At 40.6% G+C, this 21,116-nt stretch overlaps 2 protein-coding genes across 3 annotated transcripts in view; both read right to left on the bottom strand.

Moving 5' to 3' along the window:
- Positions 1–315: 315 nt before the first annotated feature.
- On the bottom strand, positions 316–11,559 carry METTL2A (methyltransferase 2A, tRNA N3-cytidine). 2 transcript variants are annotated; one of them, XM_019637613.1, is made up of 9 exons: positions 11,418–11,559; positions 11,167–11,258; positions 9,198–9,553; positions 7,604–7,653; positions 7,213–7,273; positions 5,637–5,776; positions 4,045–4,151; positions 1,981–2,046; positions 316–1,142 (listed from the first exon to the last, which is right to left on the bottom strand). In XM_019637613.1, the coding sequence occupies exons 1-9, from the start codon at positions 11,525–11,527 to the stop codon at positions 985–987; spliced, it is 1,140 nt and encodes a 379-aa protein (XP_019493158.1). In that variant the 5' UTR covers positions 11,528–11,559; the 3' UTR covers positions 316–984. The 2 variants fall into 2 exon arrangements, with proteins under 2 accessions (XP_019493158.1, XP_019493159.1); XM_019637614.1 differs by having other exon boundaries at positions 1,090–1,176; positions 11,418–11,555.
- Positions 11,560–15,852: 4,293 nt separating this feature from the next.
- EFCAB3 (EF-hand calcium binding domain 3) overlaps positions 15,853–21,116 on the bottom strand; it is a 112,764-nt gene continuing 107,500 nt past the window's right edge. The window contains exons 36-37 of the mRNA XM_019637785.1: positions 18,259–18,381; positions 15,853–16,406 (exon numbers count right to left, since the gene is read on the bottom strand). Coding sequence (XP_019493330.1) covers positions 16,080–16,406; positions 18,259–18,381 — 450 coding nt within the window. The 3' untranslated portion in view covers positions 15,853–16,079. The remainder of the gene's footprint in view (positions 16,407–18,258; positions 18,382–21,116) is intronic.

Below are 21,116 nucleotides of genomic sequence, written 5' to 3'. Positions count from 1 at the left end.
GCTATCTTGGGACCATTGGGAAAACTCGGTTATCTGTGGATGGCAGTGTTTCCACATACATTTTTACTTCTGATGGACTTATCTGATGAACTAGAACATCCTATAACAGGAATTACACATGAAAATATGTAGGAGTGTTGGGACATCATCTTGCAACTTACTCTTAAAAATGAGTCAGAAAAAAACCGACTATTCTGGTAATAGACTTTTCTTAAGTTTGGAATTATTAAAAACTGCTTGTGTCTTTTCACATATGTAACTAAAATACTAAAACTATTATAAGAATACCTAAGTTTAAGTTGGAAATCCAAAATGTAGGGATGAAGAATTAAAATTCTTTATTTGGTCAAGGTAAGAATACATTATATAATTTAATGGACCATCAAGGGCTGAACACGTAAAAGTGATAACCAAAACACAGCAGGACATAAAGTCATACAGATGACGATCACATTCAGAAGTGAAGTGATGTGGCTCAAACCAAGTTCTCTCAATTCCTTTTATCTCCAACATGGAAAGACCCAATAAAAAAATACAACAACTTTGCTAAAAGTGAAGAAGACCCTTTTACTTTTTAGACACAGGTTACTCAGAGGGAGAAAAGTACTTAATATACCATGGGACCAGGTGTTTGAATTCCCAAATAATTTAATAAAACTTACAGTCAAATGACACTATCATATCACATATGATACTATCACATAAAAATAAATTCTTGATGTCTTTTAATTTTCTAGTTCCCATGAATATTTCAGTTATTGAGATAAATTACAAAATGGCAAGATTCTTTGAGATCTCAAAGTAAGAAAAAACTTGAGAAAAGTATATATTAAAGGGCTTCACAAATATGAAGCACAAGTGTTAGAATCTTGATTAAAAAGTAACTTTTCCTAGGTTCAAGGCTCAAGTTTACTGCTGTCCAACATCAACAAGACACCACTTGTGGATGTTCTTTTAAAAATGCCCCGGGAAGCTCCCACCACGTCAGGAGCCAGTGTTGGACGAAAGAGGTTTGCGGTATTTGCACTGAATCCAAACTCGGTACATTGTCAGCTGCTTTCCCCGGTTCACTTGCAATCGGCGATCCACCAGGTTCTGAACCTTTTCCAGTCCCGCAGTAGTGAAAAGTGTGTTCAGTTCATCTAGTTTGGAAAAGAGATGTTTATGTATTTCCTCCTGAGGAAAAAACATAGTGTCTACCATATCGTATGTTAAATGGAGCTCCCTGGGATTGCTGTCATTATTTACACATTTAAGCGGCTTCAGTGGGGTGTTCAGTTACAAATGCAGGAGTGGCTCAGTAACAGCAAGTTCATGTTTAGATAGGAGAAGCCAAACCATTTGGGAACGGCAGCCTGGAACAAGAGGGAGAGCTTCCCTAAGGCTCAGCTGATGGGGAGGAACTTTCACAAAGGGCTCTATGGAAACCTTAAAATTCAATGTAAATCTCTTTCTATAGCTGTCAGAGCCATTTTATTTTTTATTTTATTTTATTTTATTATTTATTTTTAGGGAAGAGGTTCCATCACTTTAACCAAAGGCTCAAAAAAGTGTGTGACGTGACAAAGAGCCCAGAAATGGAGAAAACTGCAGCAGGGCCAGCAGCCGAGAGCAGTTCTGCGTGATACCTAGACCCCAGTGAACAGTAAGTTCATCCTAACTCGGGGCACCTAAGGCACAACCCAGCTTACAGTGTAAACAGCTGCAGTGGAACATGCAAAATAGGCTGGTTTCCCGTTTTGGACAAAATGACAAAAAGAAAAGCAGACAGAAGAGCAAGGCGGAGGACTGAGTACGTACAAGCTGAGCCTACCTGGAGAACAGTGAACAGTTCAGGTTGGCTGTGAGGGATGGGGAGGGGCAGGAAAAGGCTGCAAAAGGTAGGAGGGCCAGATGACTTTGCTTCTGACAGTACACTGAGGAACATTTAACACGGTACTCTGGGAGTGTCAGCATAAATAAAGATGAGTGTTTCCATACCCTGTGTGAAGAAGTAAACTCTGGTGCCATCACCTCTCACATAGAAATTTTCAGACAGACACTGACCTGCAGAGTGATGTGGTAAAAATTAGAGAAAATGTTACAGCACATCTTTGAATTTCACTGTCAATCAAATGTACATCACATATCAACTTTCTGGGCAGAGAACAGAATTCTTTCTTGGTTATACTTGGTACTTGGCAGGAATCTGCAATTTCTCGCCTATAAAGGAATGGAGATTTGGAGAAAAGCAGCCCTAGGGGAATGCACTAAATGCAGTGCTAGATTCTCAGCCCTCTATTCTAAAGTTCTATTCGATGCTGGAACAGGTTGTGTTTTTCTCATTTCCCTGATTAAATAAATACCACATACTCTTTGCTAAAAAAAAAAAAAGTTAAAAGAAAAATCAAGCAGTAGAGCTAAGTTTAAGGAAACAAAATGGCCACCAATGCCATTCTGATGACTGTCCACCCATGTGTCTACACACACATTCATAAATAACACAGGCTGTTTTTATTCTGGAAACTCTTTTCCCTTCTGCTGCTAAGCCCCTGGCTTTATGCCACCTTAAAAACTGGTGTGTAATTCTTCACCTTGTGAATGCCAATATAATCTCACTTGCTTTTCTTACTTGTGTATTCCTCCCCAGCTACTATTATATGCGGGATCAAGTTGAAAATACTCATCTGCACATTGTTTTTCTCACTTGGTAATACAATACCCCCTGCACCCTACACCAGTGGTATGTATGGGGTCTGCCTCAAGTGGCAGGCACAACAGGCCCCTCCAGAGGCATTTTGCTTATGCAAAAATTATGGGCTGGTTCTTGAAGAATTCCCAAAAGGACTGTTGGACTGAATAGCTAATACAGAGTGCTTTAAAAAAGGCCATTACAATTCATGTTTCCACCAGTAATGGAGGAGCATATCTTTCTTTGAATTGGCCAGCAATTGGTTTAACTGGTATCTCACTGAAATTTTTATTTCCTTGAACTTTTGTTTTTGGCCATTTGGATATGTTCTGTGAATTAACTCTAAAATATTCCTTTCCTGTTTTTTAGGTGGGTCACTGATCTTTTCTTTATCAACTTGCCAACAGCCCCTTGAAGAGCATAGATATTAAGTCTTTATCTGTTCTATGTACCAAAATATTTGTCTTTTAACTTTTTTAATTGGGAAATTGGAGGAGGGGAACAGCCAAGTTGTTGTCCTTCAATCTTAGTTGTGGAGAGCACAGCAGGCTCAGCTCCAAGACCAGTCGAGCCATTCAGCCAAGGTGCTGTGTTCAATTAGTTGTGAGTGGGCAAAGCCACCATCCCATGCAGGAGTCGAACTAGAAGCCTTGTTGTTAAGAGCGCATGCTGTATCCACTGAGCCACCTGGGCAGCAGCTCAGCTCAAGGTGCCGAGTTCAGTCTTAAGTTGCAGGCAGGCATAGCCCCACCATCTCGAACAGGCAATCTTGTTGTTAAGAGCACGTGCTCCACCAGCTGAGCCATCCTGCCACCTGTTGGCAGCTCAGCTCAGGTGCAGCTCACTGGCCCATGTGGGAATCGAACCGGTGACCCTGTTTCTCAGAGTGACTCTTGAGCAAGCTCTTAACCAACTGAGCCACTCAGCTGGCCCTGTCTTTTAACTTTTTAATGGCATCTTTTGCCATACTACATTTAAAATTATTTATGTAATCAAATGTCTTTTTTAAAAAAATACCTCTTCTAAAAGTAGTTTTATTGGTTAAAAAAGACCTCCTTAATATCTAGATTATACAAGTCTTCAAAAACAGGCCACCCTTGCTATGTATCAAGTGGTTGTATATATGGAGCTATAATTCTAGAGTCCCTATTCTGTTCCACTGATTTATATGTCTGTTCTGATGGCAAAACCACTGTTTTGATCATAGTAGCAGGATACATTTTTTTTTTTTTTTTTAGCTGAGCCATCCTGCCACCTGTTGGCAGCTTAGCGGATGCTCAGCTCAGGCCGGGACTCGAACCGCTGTTGCTCAGAGCTCAAACTCTTGAGCGAGCTCTTAACCAGCTGAGCCACTTGGCCAGCCCTCAGGATACCTTTTTTAAAGCGAAGCTGAGCCATGTCATAGCGGCCATAATCCCGCAGAAGCATCATCCCTCCAGGCTTCAGAAGCTGGCTCAGCCTGTTGAGAGCCTTCTGCATCCTGTGGGGCAACAAGGAATGAAGATCAGGTCTCTATAAGGACAGGGTTCCTTTTCCTTTCGCGTATCCTGAGAAGCCCATGGACTTCCTAACCCTGGAATCTCAGAGCCTCTGCCCTTGCTTCCGTTAGAGCGGGAGCACACACCCAAACTTCTGATGTGCCTTCTGCTGCCTGCTCACAACTGTGGCTTCGATCCGCTGCCTTTGGTATGAAGAAGCCTGAGGATAACCTGCTTCTGCCTTACGGCTCCACCGCGGGGGAAGTGACATACCCTCCACCTGGTTCACTTCCTATTCCTCCTGGGATCACCTCCTGGGGAAGCCAACCCTGTCCCATGCTCCCATGGCTCTGATGGGAGCCCTGACTATCCAGTGTGGGACTGTGAGTTGACTCATTTGCCTGCCCCGCTAGGCCCAAGCTCTTTGAATGCAGGCTTGATCTTGTCATTTGTTAACTAAAGACTGAATCTCAAGAATTTACAATTTACATGTGACAGTCAGTATGCAAATGAGTGATTATGGGTGGAGGGCTTCACATTTCCTATTACACTTTCCATTTCGAGGCTTGGTGCAGGTTTTGTCTTTACTAACTTCAGAAGTATAAATGCTACAAACGTACAAAAAACATTTGAAAGTCTACTTAAATACCGAATCATGAATTTTTAATTTTAATGTTTTATTTCAGTCCTTGTGAGTTTTTAGACGTTTGTAGCATTTAAGCGTCTGTGGTTATTAATGTTTAGACCCATGCCAGGCTTTGGGGCCGCTCTCCATCTGCCTTGATTGCACACTCACAATATCTGTCAGGTCAGATGACTCAGTGCTATTCTAGAGGAAATGTGGGCTAGAGAAAATCAATCACTCTCCTGGGTCTCCAACCAATGCTGCTTCCTTAAGATTGTATTTCTCCAGGACAACAGGTTGCCTATGCACAAGAGGCTTTAGCAGTATCTTTTAGGGTACAGCAACTGAATTTCTTTTTATCTAAACTTGATTTTATGGAATTCTCCTGCACTTCAGTTTCCTACAGAACTTAGGCATCAGAGAACACCTGAGTTAAATTTCATTGTAAATTTTGTGCTGTTAATAAGCTGGACTTAAAGCATTTAAAAAGGCCAATCATGAGGTATTATTTAAGAGCAGTGGTACTCACAGTTCTAAAACAGAGTGCTATGTGATTATCAACAGGGAAATTTCTCCACACACCCATTAAAGACTGCCCCTCTTTTATTCAGGGACATTAAGTCACAAAAATAAAAAGAAGAACCGATCACTGCAGTCAACAAGCAGAGGTCTAAAGGCTGAAACAAAGTCTGCCTTCAAGACAAATTTAGGAAAATGGCTGAGACACTTACATCACTTTGGATGGAGTGGCTTCTTCTTGTCTCTCAGAACATCCTTTTTATTTAGGGCCCAACTCTGATATCAAGGTCCCTGACCAAAGCTTTGCTCTCGTTCCACTACTGGTTAAGGATCTAAAACTTACTTGTCTGGAACAACTGCTGACAGAACAAATATGAGGATGATGACATCAAGACTATCCCTGGGAACTGGGTAGCTCTGATCTTCATCGCACAAATCATGAACAAAGGCAAAACACCGAGAAGGATCATATGCTGAATTTGTCTGCAGACAGTTGGAAGAGAGAGATACACGGGTTAGAAACTCACAGAGCCTCAAGGAAAGCTAAGCTTGCTTTAAGTGTAATTACAGTTCCTTCCCTCGGAGGGATAGGCCTCTAATCATTAAGGCACACATTCTTACTCAAAGGCTAAGGATCAGGAACAATTATAGTAAGGATCTGTGGAAATCGAACCGGTGCTTTTAAAATGAAATGTTCCCAATTCCTCTACTTTTATTCTAATTCTGATGCAGAGATTTAGATTTGAGGACCAGAAAATGATCAGGAAGATAAGTGACCAAGAAGGAAAAGAAAAACTTAACGAGAGAGACAAAACATGTTGAAGAAGCATGATTTCACACAATTCCCAATCCAACTATAGCATATTACACAGATCATAGGATTCTCCAGGAAAGTCTATTTTTCTAAATGTGTAAAATTTAACTTATTATAACAGACACATTTTAGGGCAATATCCCTTTTCCACATCTCTCTTTTTCAAAAATGTGACTGTGTTCCTCATTGGCCACAGCTAATTCAAGTAGATTATCAGCTGGGCTGGGTCAACCAGATTCTTTCTGGGGACCTTGGAACAGGAACACAGTCATGCTGGTGAAGTTCTGAGAACGCCTGAACAAGGTGGACTAAGGGACTGGGAGGGGCAAGCACGTCTGTGCCACATGCAAACCCAGGAAAAGCCTACTACAGAAAGCTAATGTGAAAAGAGAAAACCAATAGAAAAGGCAAACGAGCACTGGGCAATGAGTAAGACACCATGAACTTGAGGGAGGTGCCGTGACAGAAGGAGGGGGTGGCAACATCTCACAGGCCAGCCAACTCGCCTTGGGTATCTGACACCTTTTCAGGGCTGAGTTCCAGTCCTGATTATACTTTATGCTCTTGGATTCTATGACATTCCACTTTATTGGCTGAGTTTGTCCAGATGTTTCTGTAACTTGTAACTCAAAAGAACCCTGACTGGAAAAAATCATCTCATTTCAATCCTTAAAAAACAAAAAGAAGTTTAGAGAGGTCAAGAGACTTGCCCCGAGTTCTACAGTTGGCAAGTGGCATATTCTATATTCATGATTGGCCATTTTCTCCATTCCAGGCTGCTTCAGTAAATCTTTTGCTTTTTACTACGGTACAATTAAGAAAATAGAGACCTAGGGGTGACTGGTTAGCTCAGTTGGTTAGAACGTGGTGCTGATAATGCCAAGGTTGCCGGTTCGATCCCTGCATGGGCCACTGTGAGCTGCGTCCTCCCTGCAAGAGTTAACTATGCCACTGTAGCATGAAAACAATGTGTACCAATGACCATGGCTGTTCCCCATAAAGTTTAAAAAAAAAGAAAGAAAAAAAGAAAATAGAGACCTTGGTTTTTAGGAGACCCCTTCCCTTTAAACCAGTAAAAATCACTGATAGGAGCTACTGCACTTACCCGGACAAGTTCTACAGCTGTGGAAGAAAAATCACAACAGTAAACAAAGAGTCCTGGGTCACTGAGTGGGCAGAAAAAACAGAAGACTTGCATTACAAACTGGATTATGTCTATTCTATTTCCTGTGTAGCACAGTTAAAATACCAAAGACACTTTACATTAACAATGTAACAGGTTTTAAATCTCACTAATTTCCCTAATGACAAAGGTAACTTACAAATCAAATTAAATCAAAGCAATCCATAAATGGATAATGTAGAAATCTAAATCTCCCATAATCCATGGTTTCCAATTAACTACTGTTACATTGATGAAATAAGACTTGGTAAACAGCAGCTTCCCATTTTACTCCTCTTTGCTGTCATATAGTTAAACTTCACAACATACTTACTTGTTAGTTTGTAAAATTGGAAAGACTGTATTTCCCACACCACAACCAACCTGCAGACAGAAATGAACTATTAATCACAGAACTTTCTGAAGAATTAATTCCCTGAAGCTAGATCAACAATAGATAATCTTGCCTAATTGTGTTAGGCAAGATGTAAATAGAGACCAGAGCTAAATAGTACCCATGACATTCTCCAACCCTGACCTCAGGAACTCTTAAGAGAGGTAGCCATAAAAGACAAGAGAGTGGGCTTTCACGGGCAGAAGAGAGCTAGTCTGGAAAAAAGGGCATGGGTTGCTTTTCCTTTATGAATTCCAGCAAATGACCCTGTCGATGAAATAATTTCTTACTGAAATCCACCATATCATTACGTTTTTAATAGACTGGGCTGAAAAACTCATGAAAAGGGAACTATGGATATACAGTCCTAAATACAGGGCTGGGTGTGCTAATAATAAAAACAGCAACCATTTACTAAGGACTTATTATGTGCCAGACACTATTCTTAGCCATTTTACAAACATTATCTCAATTAATCCTCATAAAACCTATGAGCGAGAGAGAGGGAGGGAGAGCGGAAAAGAGGGCGAGATATCCTGCTCTTCTTGGGGAGGGTAAGGGACTAGTACAAAGTCATGCCATAGGACTCAATTCTAAGGCTAATCAGCTTCTAGTGGAGTCATCATTTGTGAATTTACATTATAGTACCCACCTAGGTAGGTCTAATCTTGCCTTTTTTTTTTTTTTTTTTAAAGATTTTTATTGGGGAATTGGGGATGGGAACCGAGCTGGGGAATTGGGGGAAGGGGAACAGACAAGTTGCTGTCGTTTTGTTCTTCAGTCTAGTTGTGGAGGACGTTGCTTCACTGGCCCAAGTTGGCACCATCATTGCAGTCTTCCCAGGCGAGGCAGATCAGTTGCCAGCTTCTGGACGGCTGCTCACTGCGGCTGCTGGCTACACACAGTAGCCCATGGCAACCCACTGCCACAGGGGCTGCAGCCTATGCTGTCGCCGGCGACCCATGGCAGCCCAGCTCCAGGTTGAGCTGTTGTTCAGCATCCTAGCGTGGAGGGCAGTGTCACTGGCCCTCATATGTGGGATCCGAACTGGGGCCCTGTGGCATCCCAAGCCAGTTCTTAACCACCACGCCATTCGGCCGGTCCTAACCTTGCCTCTTCAACACCATCCAAACACAGAGGACGAGAATTCTCCCACACCCGAAAAGCAGGCACTTAACTAACCTCTCCCTTTTATAACTGCATTATAAGAGAAATAACAGAACTTGTCTTGTGACCTAGGACTCTTTTCCAGATGGCAGATATAGCGCAACCTGCAACTTTCAGATGCAATACGATGCTCTCAGATAGCACCTTGGGTTATCTATCTTGTTTCCCATGACCACCAGATATCTTGGTCTACATTTAAGGCATTTCATTAGTTCAAAAATGGAGATGATTCCAGGCCAACATGAGGGTCAAGTCTAGTCAGCTTCAACAGACATAAGTTACTTTGCGGTCAGCCCCTCTATGCTGCCCACGTGCACAATCTAACAACTTCACTAACCCCACTACCAGGATAATAAAGGGAGGTTACCTCGAGTATTCGGTAGGTGGCTAAGGATCCAGGAAACTCATTAGCACAGATTTCCAGGTGACCGAGTTTCTGAGTTACACTCTCTTCTACAGGAAGGGTCTGTGTTTTATGTCCGAGGCTGTTTGAAGAACACTTGTGCTGTTCTATTATTAAACCAGGTCCATCCTCACTCCTCCTACATCCAGGAACTTCACTCTTCTTGTTCTCTGTGTGCAAATCCGTCAAGTCACTTTGGTTTGGGCTAGGTGCCAGCTCTGGGAATTCAGTAAAAAGCCAATGTCTGTCCTTGAAAAACCCATTTTCATGGATTTTGTAGAAGTCGTTCCAATATCTGTGGGCATTGATCTCATAATCAGCTGTAAATATTTAAGAAAAAAATTTAAGAACCACCTCTCAATATTTTATTTGTATCTAATATGAATTATCATCCTGCTTCACTGAATGTCATTTTATACTAGAAGTATCCTCAGGTAGAGCCATAGCCTCAGCGCCGGAGATCATTTAGTCCTACCACTTATCACTTGAATTCCCTCTACGGCCTGTCCTTCCACGGAGTCCAAGTTCTGCCAAGAACTTACTACCTGTTAATTTTCCCCCCACATCTTTGGATGACTCTTAACTATTAGAAAATTCTAATGTTAAGCAAAGAAAATCTGTCTAAACACTCCTGGTCAAAAGGTCCTGTCATTTCTCAGGACCATATAGAACTACTCTTTTGTGTTTGAGGACAGTTCTTTTCCCCTCTAAATCTTCTATTTTACAAGCTAAACGTCCCGGGTTCTTCAACAGCTTCCCATGTGAACTCAATGGTTCTGATAGAGGCAGCTCTTTCTTATATATGTTCCTCTGTCTGTGGTTCTTTATACTGTGTAGCTCAGAAATCAATTCTACTACCAATAGATACTAAAAACAGAAAAGAGGTTAAAAGGAAAATAGAAAATGCTGATGAGGAAAAAATGTCTTTAGATGAAAAGAGTTTTGATGATAGGGGACAGGAATACTAAAGAAGTGTGGACTGTCTAAAAGCAAGCTGTTGTTTAAGGTGATCAGGGGAGTCCTAGATTTCAGTTTTCTGTTTTGTGCCAATATAGGACCTTGACTAGTGTAGTAGAAAGAATAAAAACCTAAGAAATTGGATTTTAGTTTCACCACGGCTACTACTAACTAACTGCTTACCTCTGAGCAAGGCACTTAATGTCCTGTGGTCCAAGTTTCTTTAACTGTAAAAAGAGGATATTGGACTACATGATTTTCAAAATCCCTTTCAACTTTAACTTGCTCTGATTTAGTCTCCGTCAAACTTTGTAGGGTAAATATTTTGTAGCTGGAATGTTCTACTATATAAAACTCTTTCAGTGGGTACTACTCCCCAATTTCTAGTCCTGCCTTCAACTGTCTCTTAAGACATAGGCCCAACTAGTCCTAGTTTTAGTATCTAGTGAAATCATTCACCTCTCCAGAAGAGGCCTCTTTTTCTTTGGCCAGACTTACCTCCGTTCTGCTTCATCCAGCTTTCCTTCGCAGAAGCCCTAAATCCTCATAGCCATTACCCAAGGAAAAGACACATAATTCACCAGTCATTAGTCCCTCCCCCAACAACATTTAGGTCTGACCACTAAGATTAGCTTCAACGGCAAAGTGTTACCGTGTAAAAAGTATATCTTCTAAGACAATGTATGGCGGTTGCCATAGGCCAGCTATATTGATATGGATCCAGTTAACTAAAAACCAGAACATGTCGTCAACCAAAACCAAAACACCCTTTATGCCCTAACAAGATTTTACGACGTGGCCCTTTTCCATCCTTGCACATCCCCTCCCCCTCTCGTTCTACCCCCCGAATTTGGTATCAATCCAGTAAAAAAGGCTCGTGGTGGCCTCGGTGTTTTGGCCTCCCGGACAGCGCGTCCAGCAGTTAGGCTGACTGTGGATACCACTGAGGCCCCCCCCCGCCACCTCCTGCGCGCACCTTGCTTCTCCTGGCACACCCGCTGGGTGCTGTTCTCCCTGACTTTCTTCTCCGCTGCCGCAGCCTGCTCTTCCGACCACTCCACATTGTCCCTGGAAAAACCAAACGGGATGCTTAGGGGCCTCGCGTTCCAGCTGTGGGCAGGGTGAGTTGCTGGCATCTAAGCACCTCTCCCGACGGAGCGGAGCGCCTGGAGTACAGCAACGGGACAGAGGGCGAGCCGCAGGCTGGGCGAGGGAAAGGGTGTTTACCAAGCATTGTGGCGGAAAACACGCGCCGGATCGCTCAGGAACCGGCTTCCGAACTGCTGCCTCTTTCCACTGGGCTCTCTGGGCGCGCCTTCACCGTAGGTGCCCGCCATGACACCGGAGCCGGAAATGCCTGCCTTTCCGTAATGCGAGAACTTCCTGCTGGGCCACGCCCCCTTCCGGAAGGCGCAGGGTCTGGGCGGGAAAAGACAGAGGGGAGGCGGGGCGGGGCCCGGCGCCTTAGGCTGCCAGTGTCCTGGTGGGTCTCAAGCTCCACCGGGTGGGGCCGGCTCTGAGCTGGGGAGGAGCTCTCTGGGGAAGGGAAACGCCTGCAGAACTTCGTCCTGGAGTCGTTTTTCCTTGAGGACGTGCATGCCGGCAAGAAAGTGGGAGATGTTCCACTTGAGCCTTCTTTCAATCCTGGGTTCCTCTAACAGGTTCCCCTGTTTCCCTCAAGTTGTAAGACAGGAAAAATCTTGAATCATATTAAGAATTAAAGGTACCTGGTTCCATTGTACAGCTGATGATCAGAAGAAATTAGGAAGGTAGCATGCATGATGAGGAAATAGGGCACTTTTCCAGCTGTTATGGTGTGAAAAGCTATGAGATATATATATATATATTACATATATATAAATATTACATATATATAAAAATATATTATATATAATATATATAAATGTACATAAATATATATATACTATATATAATATATAAAATATGTATAATATATAAAATATATATTATATATAATCTTAACACTTTTTCTGGGGGGAAGATATGAAATAAATTCCGAGAACATAAAGTTTACCCTGTCAGATTACATGGAATAACAAAGGACAAGCCTATAAAAAATGTGTATCCACCTACCTTTTTGAATTACCCATACCTGAGCGTATTCTCAGACTCAAGATTGTAATGCACACATATAGTTTGTTATACTAATACATTTCAGCTTCCATTTTTATTTCAATAATTACTACAAACTGACTCACAAGAATCTAGAAGAAAGTATGCTGTCAACATAAGATAAGGTTAGTTAAGAAGACTTCCAGGAGAAGAGTGATGAATACCATTTGGAAAAAGAGAAGAAAAGGGTTAATTAATTATTCGAGTAGTGCAGTACTAGACTTAGCACACATTGCAGATTCTTTCCATAAGCAAAACTAAGGGGAGCGATAAGAGATTCTATGCCTTTACCACCAAAGAAATTGGAACAATTCCCAAACCGTCTTTAATCACAAAGAAAAATACACGAGTGAGTCAAAAAGATAAGATAGTAAAGAACTTGTACTTTATTTGAAGACAGAATACTTTCGCCATTGTCATGGTCTTTTGAAACATTTTGAATAAAACCTCCTTTCCAAATAAGTACAAGGATTTCTATCTTTTCTCAAGGCCACCAGCTGTTTACAGATATGATGGTTAATTTATATTCTTGACATCTTCTCTCATCTACAGGCTTTTTTTCTCCCCACGCCAAAAGCTGTAAGTGTTCCCAATCAACAGTCGCACTGTGTATTTTCTTGTAGAGAGCTCACTGTGTCCTCACTTGAAGTTACTTATACTAGTTCCAACGGAGTCACTTAAAAAGTCAAACAACTTGGGCCTTATTTATGAAATGTGATAAAGTATTCTACACTTAACTTTGATATAATTACCGTTGGTTGACCTGTACAACTCATTTTTCTTCATCTTTTAAAGCACATAGAATAATTTTTCAGAAGAAATTTGGAAGACACGGTAGTTGAGCCCTATGAGGTATCAAACTTGACACCAACTTTAGCTGGCACTGCGTTTCAGAGGAGCTAAGGGTCCCTCTGCTGGTCAGTAGTGAGAACTCTCCTAGCTCAGTGGGTGGCATGGGTTCAAAGGATGTAAAGGTTAAGAACTCTGAGTCTGGATTACTACTTTGGGTGTCAACCCCGGATAGGGGTAGTTAATTACTTTCTTTTCAGTTCCAATCAGTGGAAATTATAGTCTGTGTAAGCATGGGCTCTGGAACTGAATGCCGGGGAGGGCACCCTGGTGTCTCAATTTGCTCTCCTTAACGTTTCACAGAAGCTGGACAGCATTTGTAGCAGCCCTAGATAATTGAATAAGCTGGTTTAACAGCTTTAATTTTAAAACAGCTTTTCTGTGTTTTTTTTTCAGATTGTAACATAAAGATGTGTTTATTGTAGAACATTTAGAAGATATAGGTAAGACAAAAAGAAAATACCCCATCCCACCCTTAATTTAAGCCATTAAACACTTTGGTTTATATCCTTCCAGTCTTTTTTTCTAATTTATTTATTTAAATAACCTTTAAGTTAAAATATTTTCAGAACAAGCTGTTTTGTGTCCCCCTTTTTACAGCTTCATTGAGCTATAATTTACATACAATTAAATCCATCCATTTTAAGTATATAGTTGGATGCATTTTCATAAAAATCTATTTGTGCAACCACAATCATAATTAAGTTTTAGAACATACCCATAAAGTTCTCTCATGCCTCTTAGCATTTGTAGCCTGCTTATAAACTTAATAGCTTGTGAACATCATTCTTTTGTTTGAAATATTCTTTTATATCACTTTAATGAGTATGTGTTATATAGCTGTATCTTGATTTATTGGGCATTTAGGGTTAAGTTTCTTACTTAAAAATTCAACATGATAAACATCTTTATAGCTAAATCATTTTGTATATTCATGATTTCTTTAGTAATAATTTCTAGAAGTGGAAGTGCTGAGTCAGTGGTTATAATTAGCTCCATTACTAAACTCCGTGAGGTCAGGGCACTTTATCTGTTTGTTCACTGTTGTACGAGGTTGGACAATTAACTTCACGAACTCATCCTAGAAAAAGTGCAACATACCTCATTGCTGCATATCACTATGGTCACCTTTGAAGTACTCCCCTTGGCAAGCTATGCACCAACGCCAGCTTCTAGCCCATCCTTCAAAGCAATTTTGGAACTCCTTTTCTGGAATGGCCATTAGAGCTGTTGTCGTATTACCTTTGATGTCCTGAATGTCATCAAAATGTCTTCCTTTCAATATTTCCTTTATCTTCGGTTAAAGAAAGAAGTCATTGGGAGCCAGATCAGGTGAGTGGGGAGTGGGGAGAGTGTTCCAATACAGTTATTGGTTTACCGGCTGAAAACTCCCTCATAGTGCCGTGTGAGCTGGTGCAAGAGCTATGAATTGTTGGCAAAAAGCTCAGGTCATCTAACTTTTTCATGCATTCTTTTCAGCACTTCCAAATAGTAAACTTGGTTATTGTTTGTCCAGTTGGTACAAATTTATAATGAATAATCCCTCTGATATCAGAAAAGGTTAGCAACATCGTTGCAATAAGTTTGCAAACTTAATTGTCAGACCTTGTATATCCAGATGCTAGAACACAGTCTAGCACACAGTATGCAACTCAATAAATAATTGGTGAATGAATGTTTGAGTATCTGTTGCTATACTGTATTCCATCAAAGAGATGCCAATTTGTACTATCACCAACAGTGTGTGACAATTTAATAGAAAAACTGTATTACTTTTTCCAGGACAGATCTACTTCAAAATATTCTGTTTTATTATCCTATTGATCCAAGTAATATTCCAGGAATTCTAATATTTGGCATTCAAATTTTATCTCTTAGATTACTTGTTACACTTGCAGTCACACCAAAAAAAAAATCTCTTGTCAAACCATAAATCTTATTTTTGGGTTAGAAAACACAGTCACTTATTTATAGTTATTTCTTTTTCCCAATGTCATAATATTATGAACAATGGCAAATATATTTAGACAGTTTTGAATATTCAAGGTAACACAAAAATACTTCAAGGCTTTTCATTAAACAGTTTTGGGAGCCTTCATTATCTCCATTGCTTTTTCCTGGAATGTTATAATTTTATAAGCTACTGTCCCCATCAATTTGGAACATGTCTTTTTCTTTTTCTAAAAGGAAAAAAATAATGTAATGGATGATATGTACTTAAACATGATTAAAATATTAAGTTTTATGTATATTTTCCACAATAAAACAATTACACCCCCCCAACTTGTAATATAGTTATACAAGGGCTTTTTAATTAAATGCATTAAAGAACAACAAGTGTAATGGATGAAATCAGCTATTTTTAAGAGCATTCCAAGAGATTGGTCTGAAGATGTGATGTGAAGATTGGTCTGAAGGAGCCTTAGGAACACCCAAATTTAATCAAGATTCCCTGGGGGATGGTATTATTATTCCCTGAAACTGAAAGGTCATTGTCATCTGCTGCCTCTGGCCACTTTCACAAATAATAAAAATCCTTATGCCACTTACAGTCATATAAACTCAGATGCTTATTGCTGGGAGGGCCCTCAGGAGGGCTCAAGGGCAGCCCTGCGTGGTGCTAAGTGCCTGCTTTCAGTGTTTCTCCTTCTGCCTGGGCAGTTTTGAGCCAGGTGGGGGCAGCATAGTGCAGCCAATTGCTACAGAAATAACAGAAGAGCATTGATTTACTAGAAAGAATCAGGAAAGGGAAACCATATTATGACTTAAACGTTTTTACTGGTCAGAATTCAAAAGATGTCAACGTTTCCAGCTGCTAAGAATGTACTAGACAAAAAGCAAGAAACCATAATTTTCATATCTGTGAAAAAGTAGTTTGCAATGAGCTGCTTAGAAAATGTAGAAATTTCATTGTCGAAACCCTTTGAGACCTTTCCGTTTTCTTTTTCTTCCTGTCTCTGTGTCACATTCATTGACATCTGAATAGGAAGAGAATGCAGAGTTGTGAAAGGAATTTCTATTCACATAGGCATCATGTAACCTTAAGTCCTTCGGAGAAAGTAATTCTTGGCAAACATTCCAAGACCATGTATAAGTAGAAAAGGTGTCATAAAAAGACTCATTTTTAGTGTCTATTCCGATCAAATCCCCTCGGATCTTCCGCCAGAGGTTGAGCATTTCTTTCCGGTGCTCTAGGGCAATTCCTAAGTTACAGGTATCTGTAGCTCTCTTCACCTGCAGTAGAGAGCATAAATTTACACTAGTTACCTTAAAACATCTCTGATTTGTGGACCATAATTCTAGATATTCCCAGAGTTATTTATATTCCCAGGCTACTTGAACGTAACCGAGTTTACACATTGGGTAGTGCCTCTTGAGGACATCTTGAGTTAGGAGTTGATAGACAGTGAATATGTATTACTTTTCATAATGAGATAATAATAATGAGATAATAAGCAATTTGATAAGAATATTAAAAATACAATAGACTAAAACAAGGAGGAAATGTGGCATGGAGATAGGCCCTGGATAGGATAGGAATGCCAAGGATTGACTGGGAAGGTGGTGGTATCAATAACTGATACATAGACTCTTTAAGGAAGAGCCAACTTGATGAGTTTGGTTTGGACATGTCAAGTTTGATGTGCTATGAGACGGCAAGGTAAAAAGGTTCATCAGGCAGTTAGATAAGACAGAAGTACTGGAAAGAAGGCTAGGCTAGTGACAGATTTATGAGTTATCACTATACAGGTGGCAGCTGAAAGGAGGAAAGTAAATCGATAGTCCAAATACTCGTCCTCACTTTTCTTTCACTTAACACGGAGATCCCTGAGGTTCTGCTGTGACTGGGTTACAGGTATGCAAACGATTGAGCTTCACAGGCTTCTTAGCCCTCAGGGCAGCTGGTGCTCCAGGCTGGAGGCCTCTGGCTGTAAGTAGCCTCCATTGAATCCAGTGTGAATATGTGCCATGATGAGACAGGATGGGAGCCCACTCCTTTGCATTCTTGTGGCATACACTGCTGACGCCCACAGCTCCACTGATCCCAACATATTACTACCACTCATTTCCTTCCCTATGTCTTCTACTCTTACTCTCAGCTCACTGAGGGTAGGAACTGTGTTTTTTCTCCCCCGTATCTTCTAATCCCAGAACTTTGTTAACACTGGATACATATTTACTGAACAAACGAGTACATGAGTGTAGGAGAAGAGCAGTAGGATTGAGACTAGAAAACTAGGAGATATCAAGACGTAAGGGATGAACACTCAGGAAATAGAAGAGAGAGGAAAGGACACAGCTACAAGGAGAACTGAAGATGCAGTAAAGGCCAAGGAAGTGAAAGTGTCAAGGAGAGCTTGATCATCAGTGTCAAATGCAGAAGGGGGGTGACATATAATAAATACACCCCAGTCGTCTCTGTGGAGTACAAAGGTTGCTAAGAAGTCAGGACACAAAGTAGACAGGCAGCATAGAGTTTTAGTTAAAAGTGTGGATTCTGGAGCTATGCTGTCCATGTTTGTAATCCTGGCTCTATTACTTCCTAGCTGTGTGCCTTTGCAAGTCACTAACCTCTCTGTGTGTATCTGTAAGATTATAAGGAATGATGACAGTGCCTGCCTCCAAGGATTGTTGTGGTAAGTAAATGAATTGGTACCTGTAGAGAGCTTGTAGAGCAGAGTGCCTAGCACCTAGGAAGCTCACTTACACTATTCTTATCATTTTTTTTAGCTGGTATAATAAAGATGCTTTCACTTATCATGATTCCATGAGTGCACCACTCACTGTGACTGTCGGCTTAGTACCTTAACTAGTTGCTATTTCCAGCATGAAACAAATGAATGTCCCAGAAATGATGCTGGATATGGCTCTATAGGTGATTGGCAGGATGAACTATAACAGTTAACATTTGAAAATTCATTGGATTATAGAGAAAGAAACGTCATTACAATGGGTAAAAATGAGAAATGATCTTATTTTAAAGACATAGAGCAGGGAAAAAAATTCGGTTTTATGGTTGCAGTATTGAAGTGGAAAGTATTTTTGTCAATGTTTTCTGGGAAGGGATTCCACAGTGAGTACTCACATGCTGTTTAATAACAGCTGCATCAGTCACTGTCCAAGTCTGCTTTTTCTTGAGTATTTGGTCAATGGCGAGGATGTCAGTTGGATAGCCTGAGGCAAGGTCAACAGGCCTTATATTTGCTGCCTTTATGCACATTTAAAAAAGAAGGTTAGTAATATATTTTAGTTTGATGTATACAGAAAAAATGTAATAAACAGAGGTATATTGTATTATGAAAGGGTTTGCACATGATTTATAAGGTTATTGCTAAACCACCAGTGTTCGGTTGTTTTGGGGCACCTGGTATTGTCCCATGTGTAAATGGGTATCTAGCAAATTATCTTTCAAAATGATGAAGTCTACTCATAAGAGAAGTATAGAGCAGAAGATAGTTTATATGTGGAAGAGATATGGAGGGTAGAGAGGAGCCAAATCCATTCTCCCCCAAACTTCCCAAGCCATCACAAAGTACTGAAAATGAATGTGCCCTCTACAGAGTACAAGCTACAGAGGGTGCCAAAAAAAAAAAAAAGTACAGTAAAACCTTGGATTGCGAGTAATGTGGTTTGTGAGTGTTCTGCAAGACGAGCAAACATTTCTAATACATTTTAACGTGGTAAACGAGCGATGTCTTGCAATATGAGTAGCTTGTTTCTGAAACAAATTATGCTCGCAAACCAAGGTATTACTGTATTTAAAAAATTTTCAATTACAGTTGACATACAATGTTATGTTAGTTTCAGATGTACAACATAGTGATTAGACGTTATATACCTTATAAAGTGATAGCCCCGTTAAGTCTAACACCCATCTGACACCACACATAGTGACATTACTTTCCTTCATTCACTGGTAAGTAACTCTCTTACCATCTTCATAGTGACTGTGGGAAACCAGACCTTCTAACTCCCTCAGCTAATGATCGTGTCACTTCAAGTTTATCTAATATGAATTAACTCTTCTTTCCACCTTAGGATTTCTCCATCCTTTAACCTATGTTTTCCTCCTTCCCTCTTATAGATGAGGCCAAAGGTTCCCCCTGTATCTTTATTTGTTTGCCTCTTGGACATTATGCCTTCAGTTTTCCTCTTTCCAGGGTCAGTTTCACGGGCATGTGATGTGTGCAGTTACGCAGGACTTTGGACTTAGAAGGGCTCTCTGAATTTGGTTTAATGTTCTACTGTTGTTGTCTTTATGTCCTTAATTATATTTGGACAAGGGGCCTACATGTTCATTTTGCATTGGGCCCTGCAAATTATGTAGCCAGTCCTGCTCCTTTCTTGCCCTGTTAATCTTTTCCTTGAGCAGTGGTTTCCAGCTTTGGGTGCATGTTGGAGCTTTAAAAAATACTGAGGCCCTATTTCCAGAGATCTGATTTAATTGGATAAGGTTGTGGCCTGGGCATGAGGTTGTTTTTTTGTTTTTGTTTTTTTTTTAATATTTTTATTGGGGAATTGGGGGGATGGGAACAGTGCTGGGGAATTGGGGGAAGGGGAACAGACAAGTTGCTGTCGTTTTGTTCTTCAGTCTAGTTGTGGAGGACGTTGCTTCACTGGCCCAAGTTGGCACCATCATTGTGCTCTTCTCTGGCGAGGCACATCAGTTGCCGGCTTCTGGATGGCTGCTCACTGCGGCTGCTGGCCGCTCACGCTGGCTGCTGGCTACATATGGTAGCCCATGGCAACCCGCTGCCACAGGGGCTGCAGCCTACGCCGTCGCCGGCTACTCACAGCAGCCCAGCTCCAGGTTGAGCTGTTGTTCAGCATCTTAGCTGTGGAGGGCAGTGTCACTGGCCCTCATATGTGGGATCCCAACCGGGGCCCTCTGGCATTCCAAGCCAGTTCTTAACCATCACGCCACTCGGCAGGCCCCATGAGGTTATTTTTAAAAGCGTTCCCATGGTGATTCTATTATGCAGTCAAGATTGAGACCCACACCTTCATAAGGGTCCCTCCTCCTGGCTACAAATGGGCTCAAGTCACCCATGCCCTGAAACAATTTTTTCTAGACTCTGATTCTACATCAAGCTATAATTCCACATCTCTCTCTTCCTTAACCATTAACTTTTTTTGGTAAGAGGAGTTGATTTCCTTTTTTTGGTCTGCTTTATTGGTTTCTGGAGATGCATGATAAAAATCTCCCAGTGATTATGGATTTGCCTATTCATTTAGGAATTATTCTTACAGTGGGTAAAAATGAGAAATTTTAAAGCACGTATAATGCCTTAAAAAGTCTCAAGTTAATTCTTATAATTCTGTTATCACTTTATCCGTCAATTTGATAGATGCACACAGGTCCGGGATAGTTGTATCTTTCTGATGACTTTTAAAAATCTCTAACAGCATCTTTATCATTTTTATCTTTGGTTATGTTTTCCTTAAATTTTACTTTCCCCATACTAGTATATCGATGCCAGCTTATTTTGATTTGTATTTGCCTGATGTATCTTTTTCTGTGTCTTTACTTTTAAGCTTTCTGTAACATATTTTAGGTGTGTCTCCCTTAAAGAACATATATCTGAAAATTATTTTTAAAATTAGAATCCTTATATTCTAGTTGGAGAGATTGACATTAAATAAATACCACAGGTGGAAGGTTCAATGTCAGGAAATAAGTTGAAAGGGGTATAAATATCTTCTTATTTCCATCTTGTCAGTGGGTATGTCTATCAGGAGAGCGAAAGGCAGTCATAACTGGTAGTCATTTGTGATCATGATACTTTTCTGGGACTTTTTTTTTCTAATTTATTTTATTCTGGTAAGAACTCTAAAGATGAGATCTACCCCCTTAACACATTTTTTTTGGGTGCACAATATAGCATTGTTAACTATATGCACAATGTTGTCCCGTCAGATCTCTAGAACGTTTTCATCTTGCAA

This window comes from Hipposideros armiger, unplaced genomic scaffold (assembly GCF_001890085.2).
Source record: "Hipposideros armiger isolate ML-2016 unplaced genomic scaffold, ASM189008v1 scaffold_34, whole genome shotgun sequence".
NCBI classification, from domain to species: Eukaryota; Metazoa; Chordata; class Mammalia; order Chiroptera; family Hipposideridae; genus Hipposideros; species Hipposideros armiger.
Note: the sequence above shows the minus strand (reverse complement) of the source record. Positions and strands in the feature narration are given on the sequence as shown.

Bases quoted from the DNA above. Each gene is read 5' to 3' on its own strand.
- METTL2A (XM_019637613.1), bottom strand. From the start codon at position 11,527: ATGGCGGGCACCTACGGTGAAGGCGCGCCCAGAGAGCCCAGTGGAAAG. The intron at 9,554-11,166 runs GTGCGCGCAGGA...AAATATTTACAG, and splicing joins GGTGTGCCAGGAGAAGCAAG to CTGATTATGAGATCAATGCC. The intron at 5,777-7,212 runs GTAAGTGCAGTA...AACTGTCTGCAG, and splicing joins CAGCTGTAGAACTTGTCCGG to ACAAATTCAGCATATGATCC.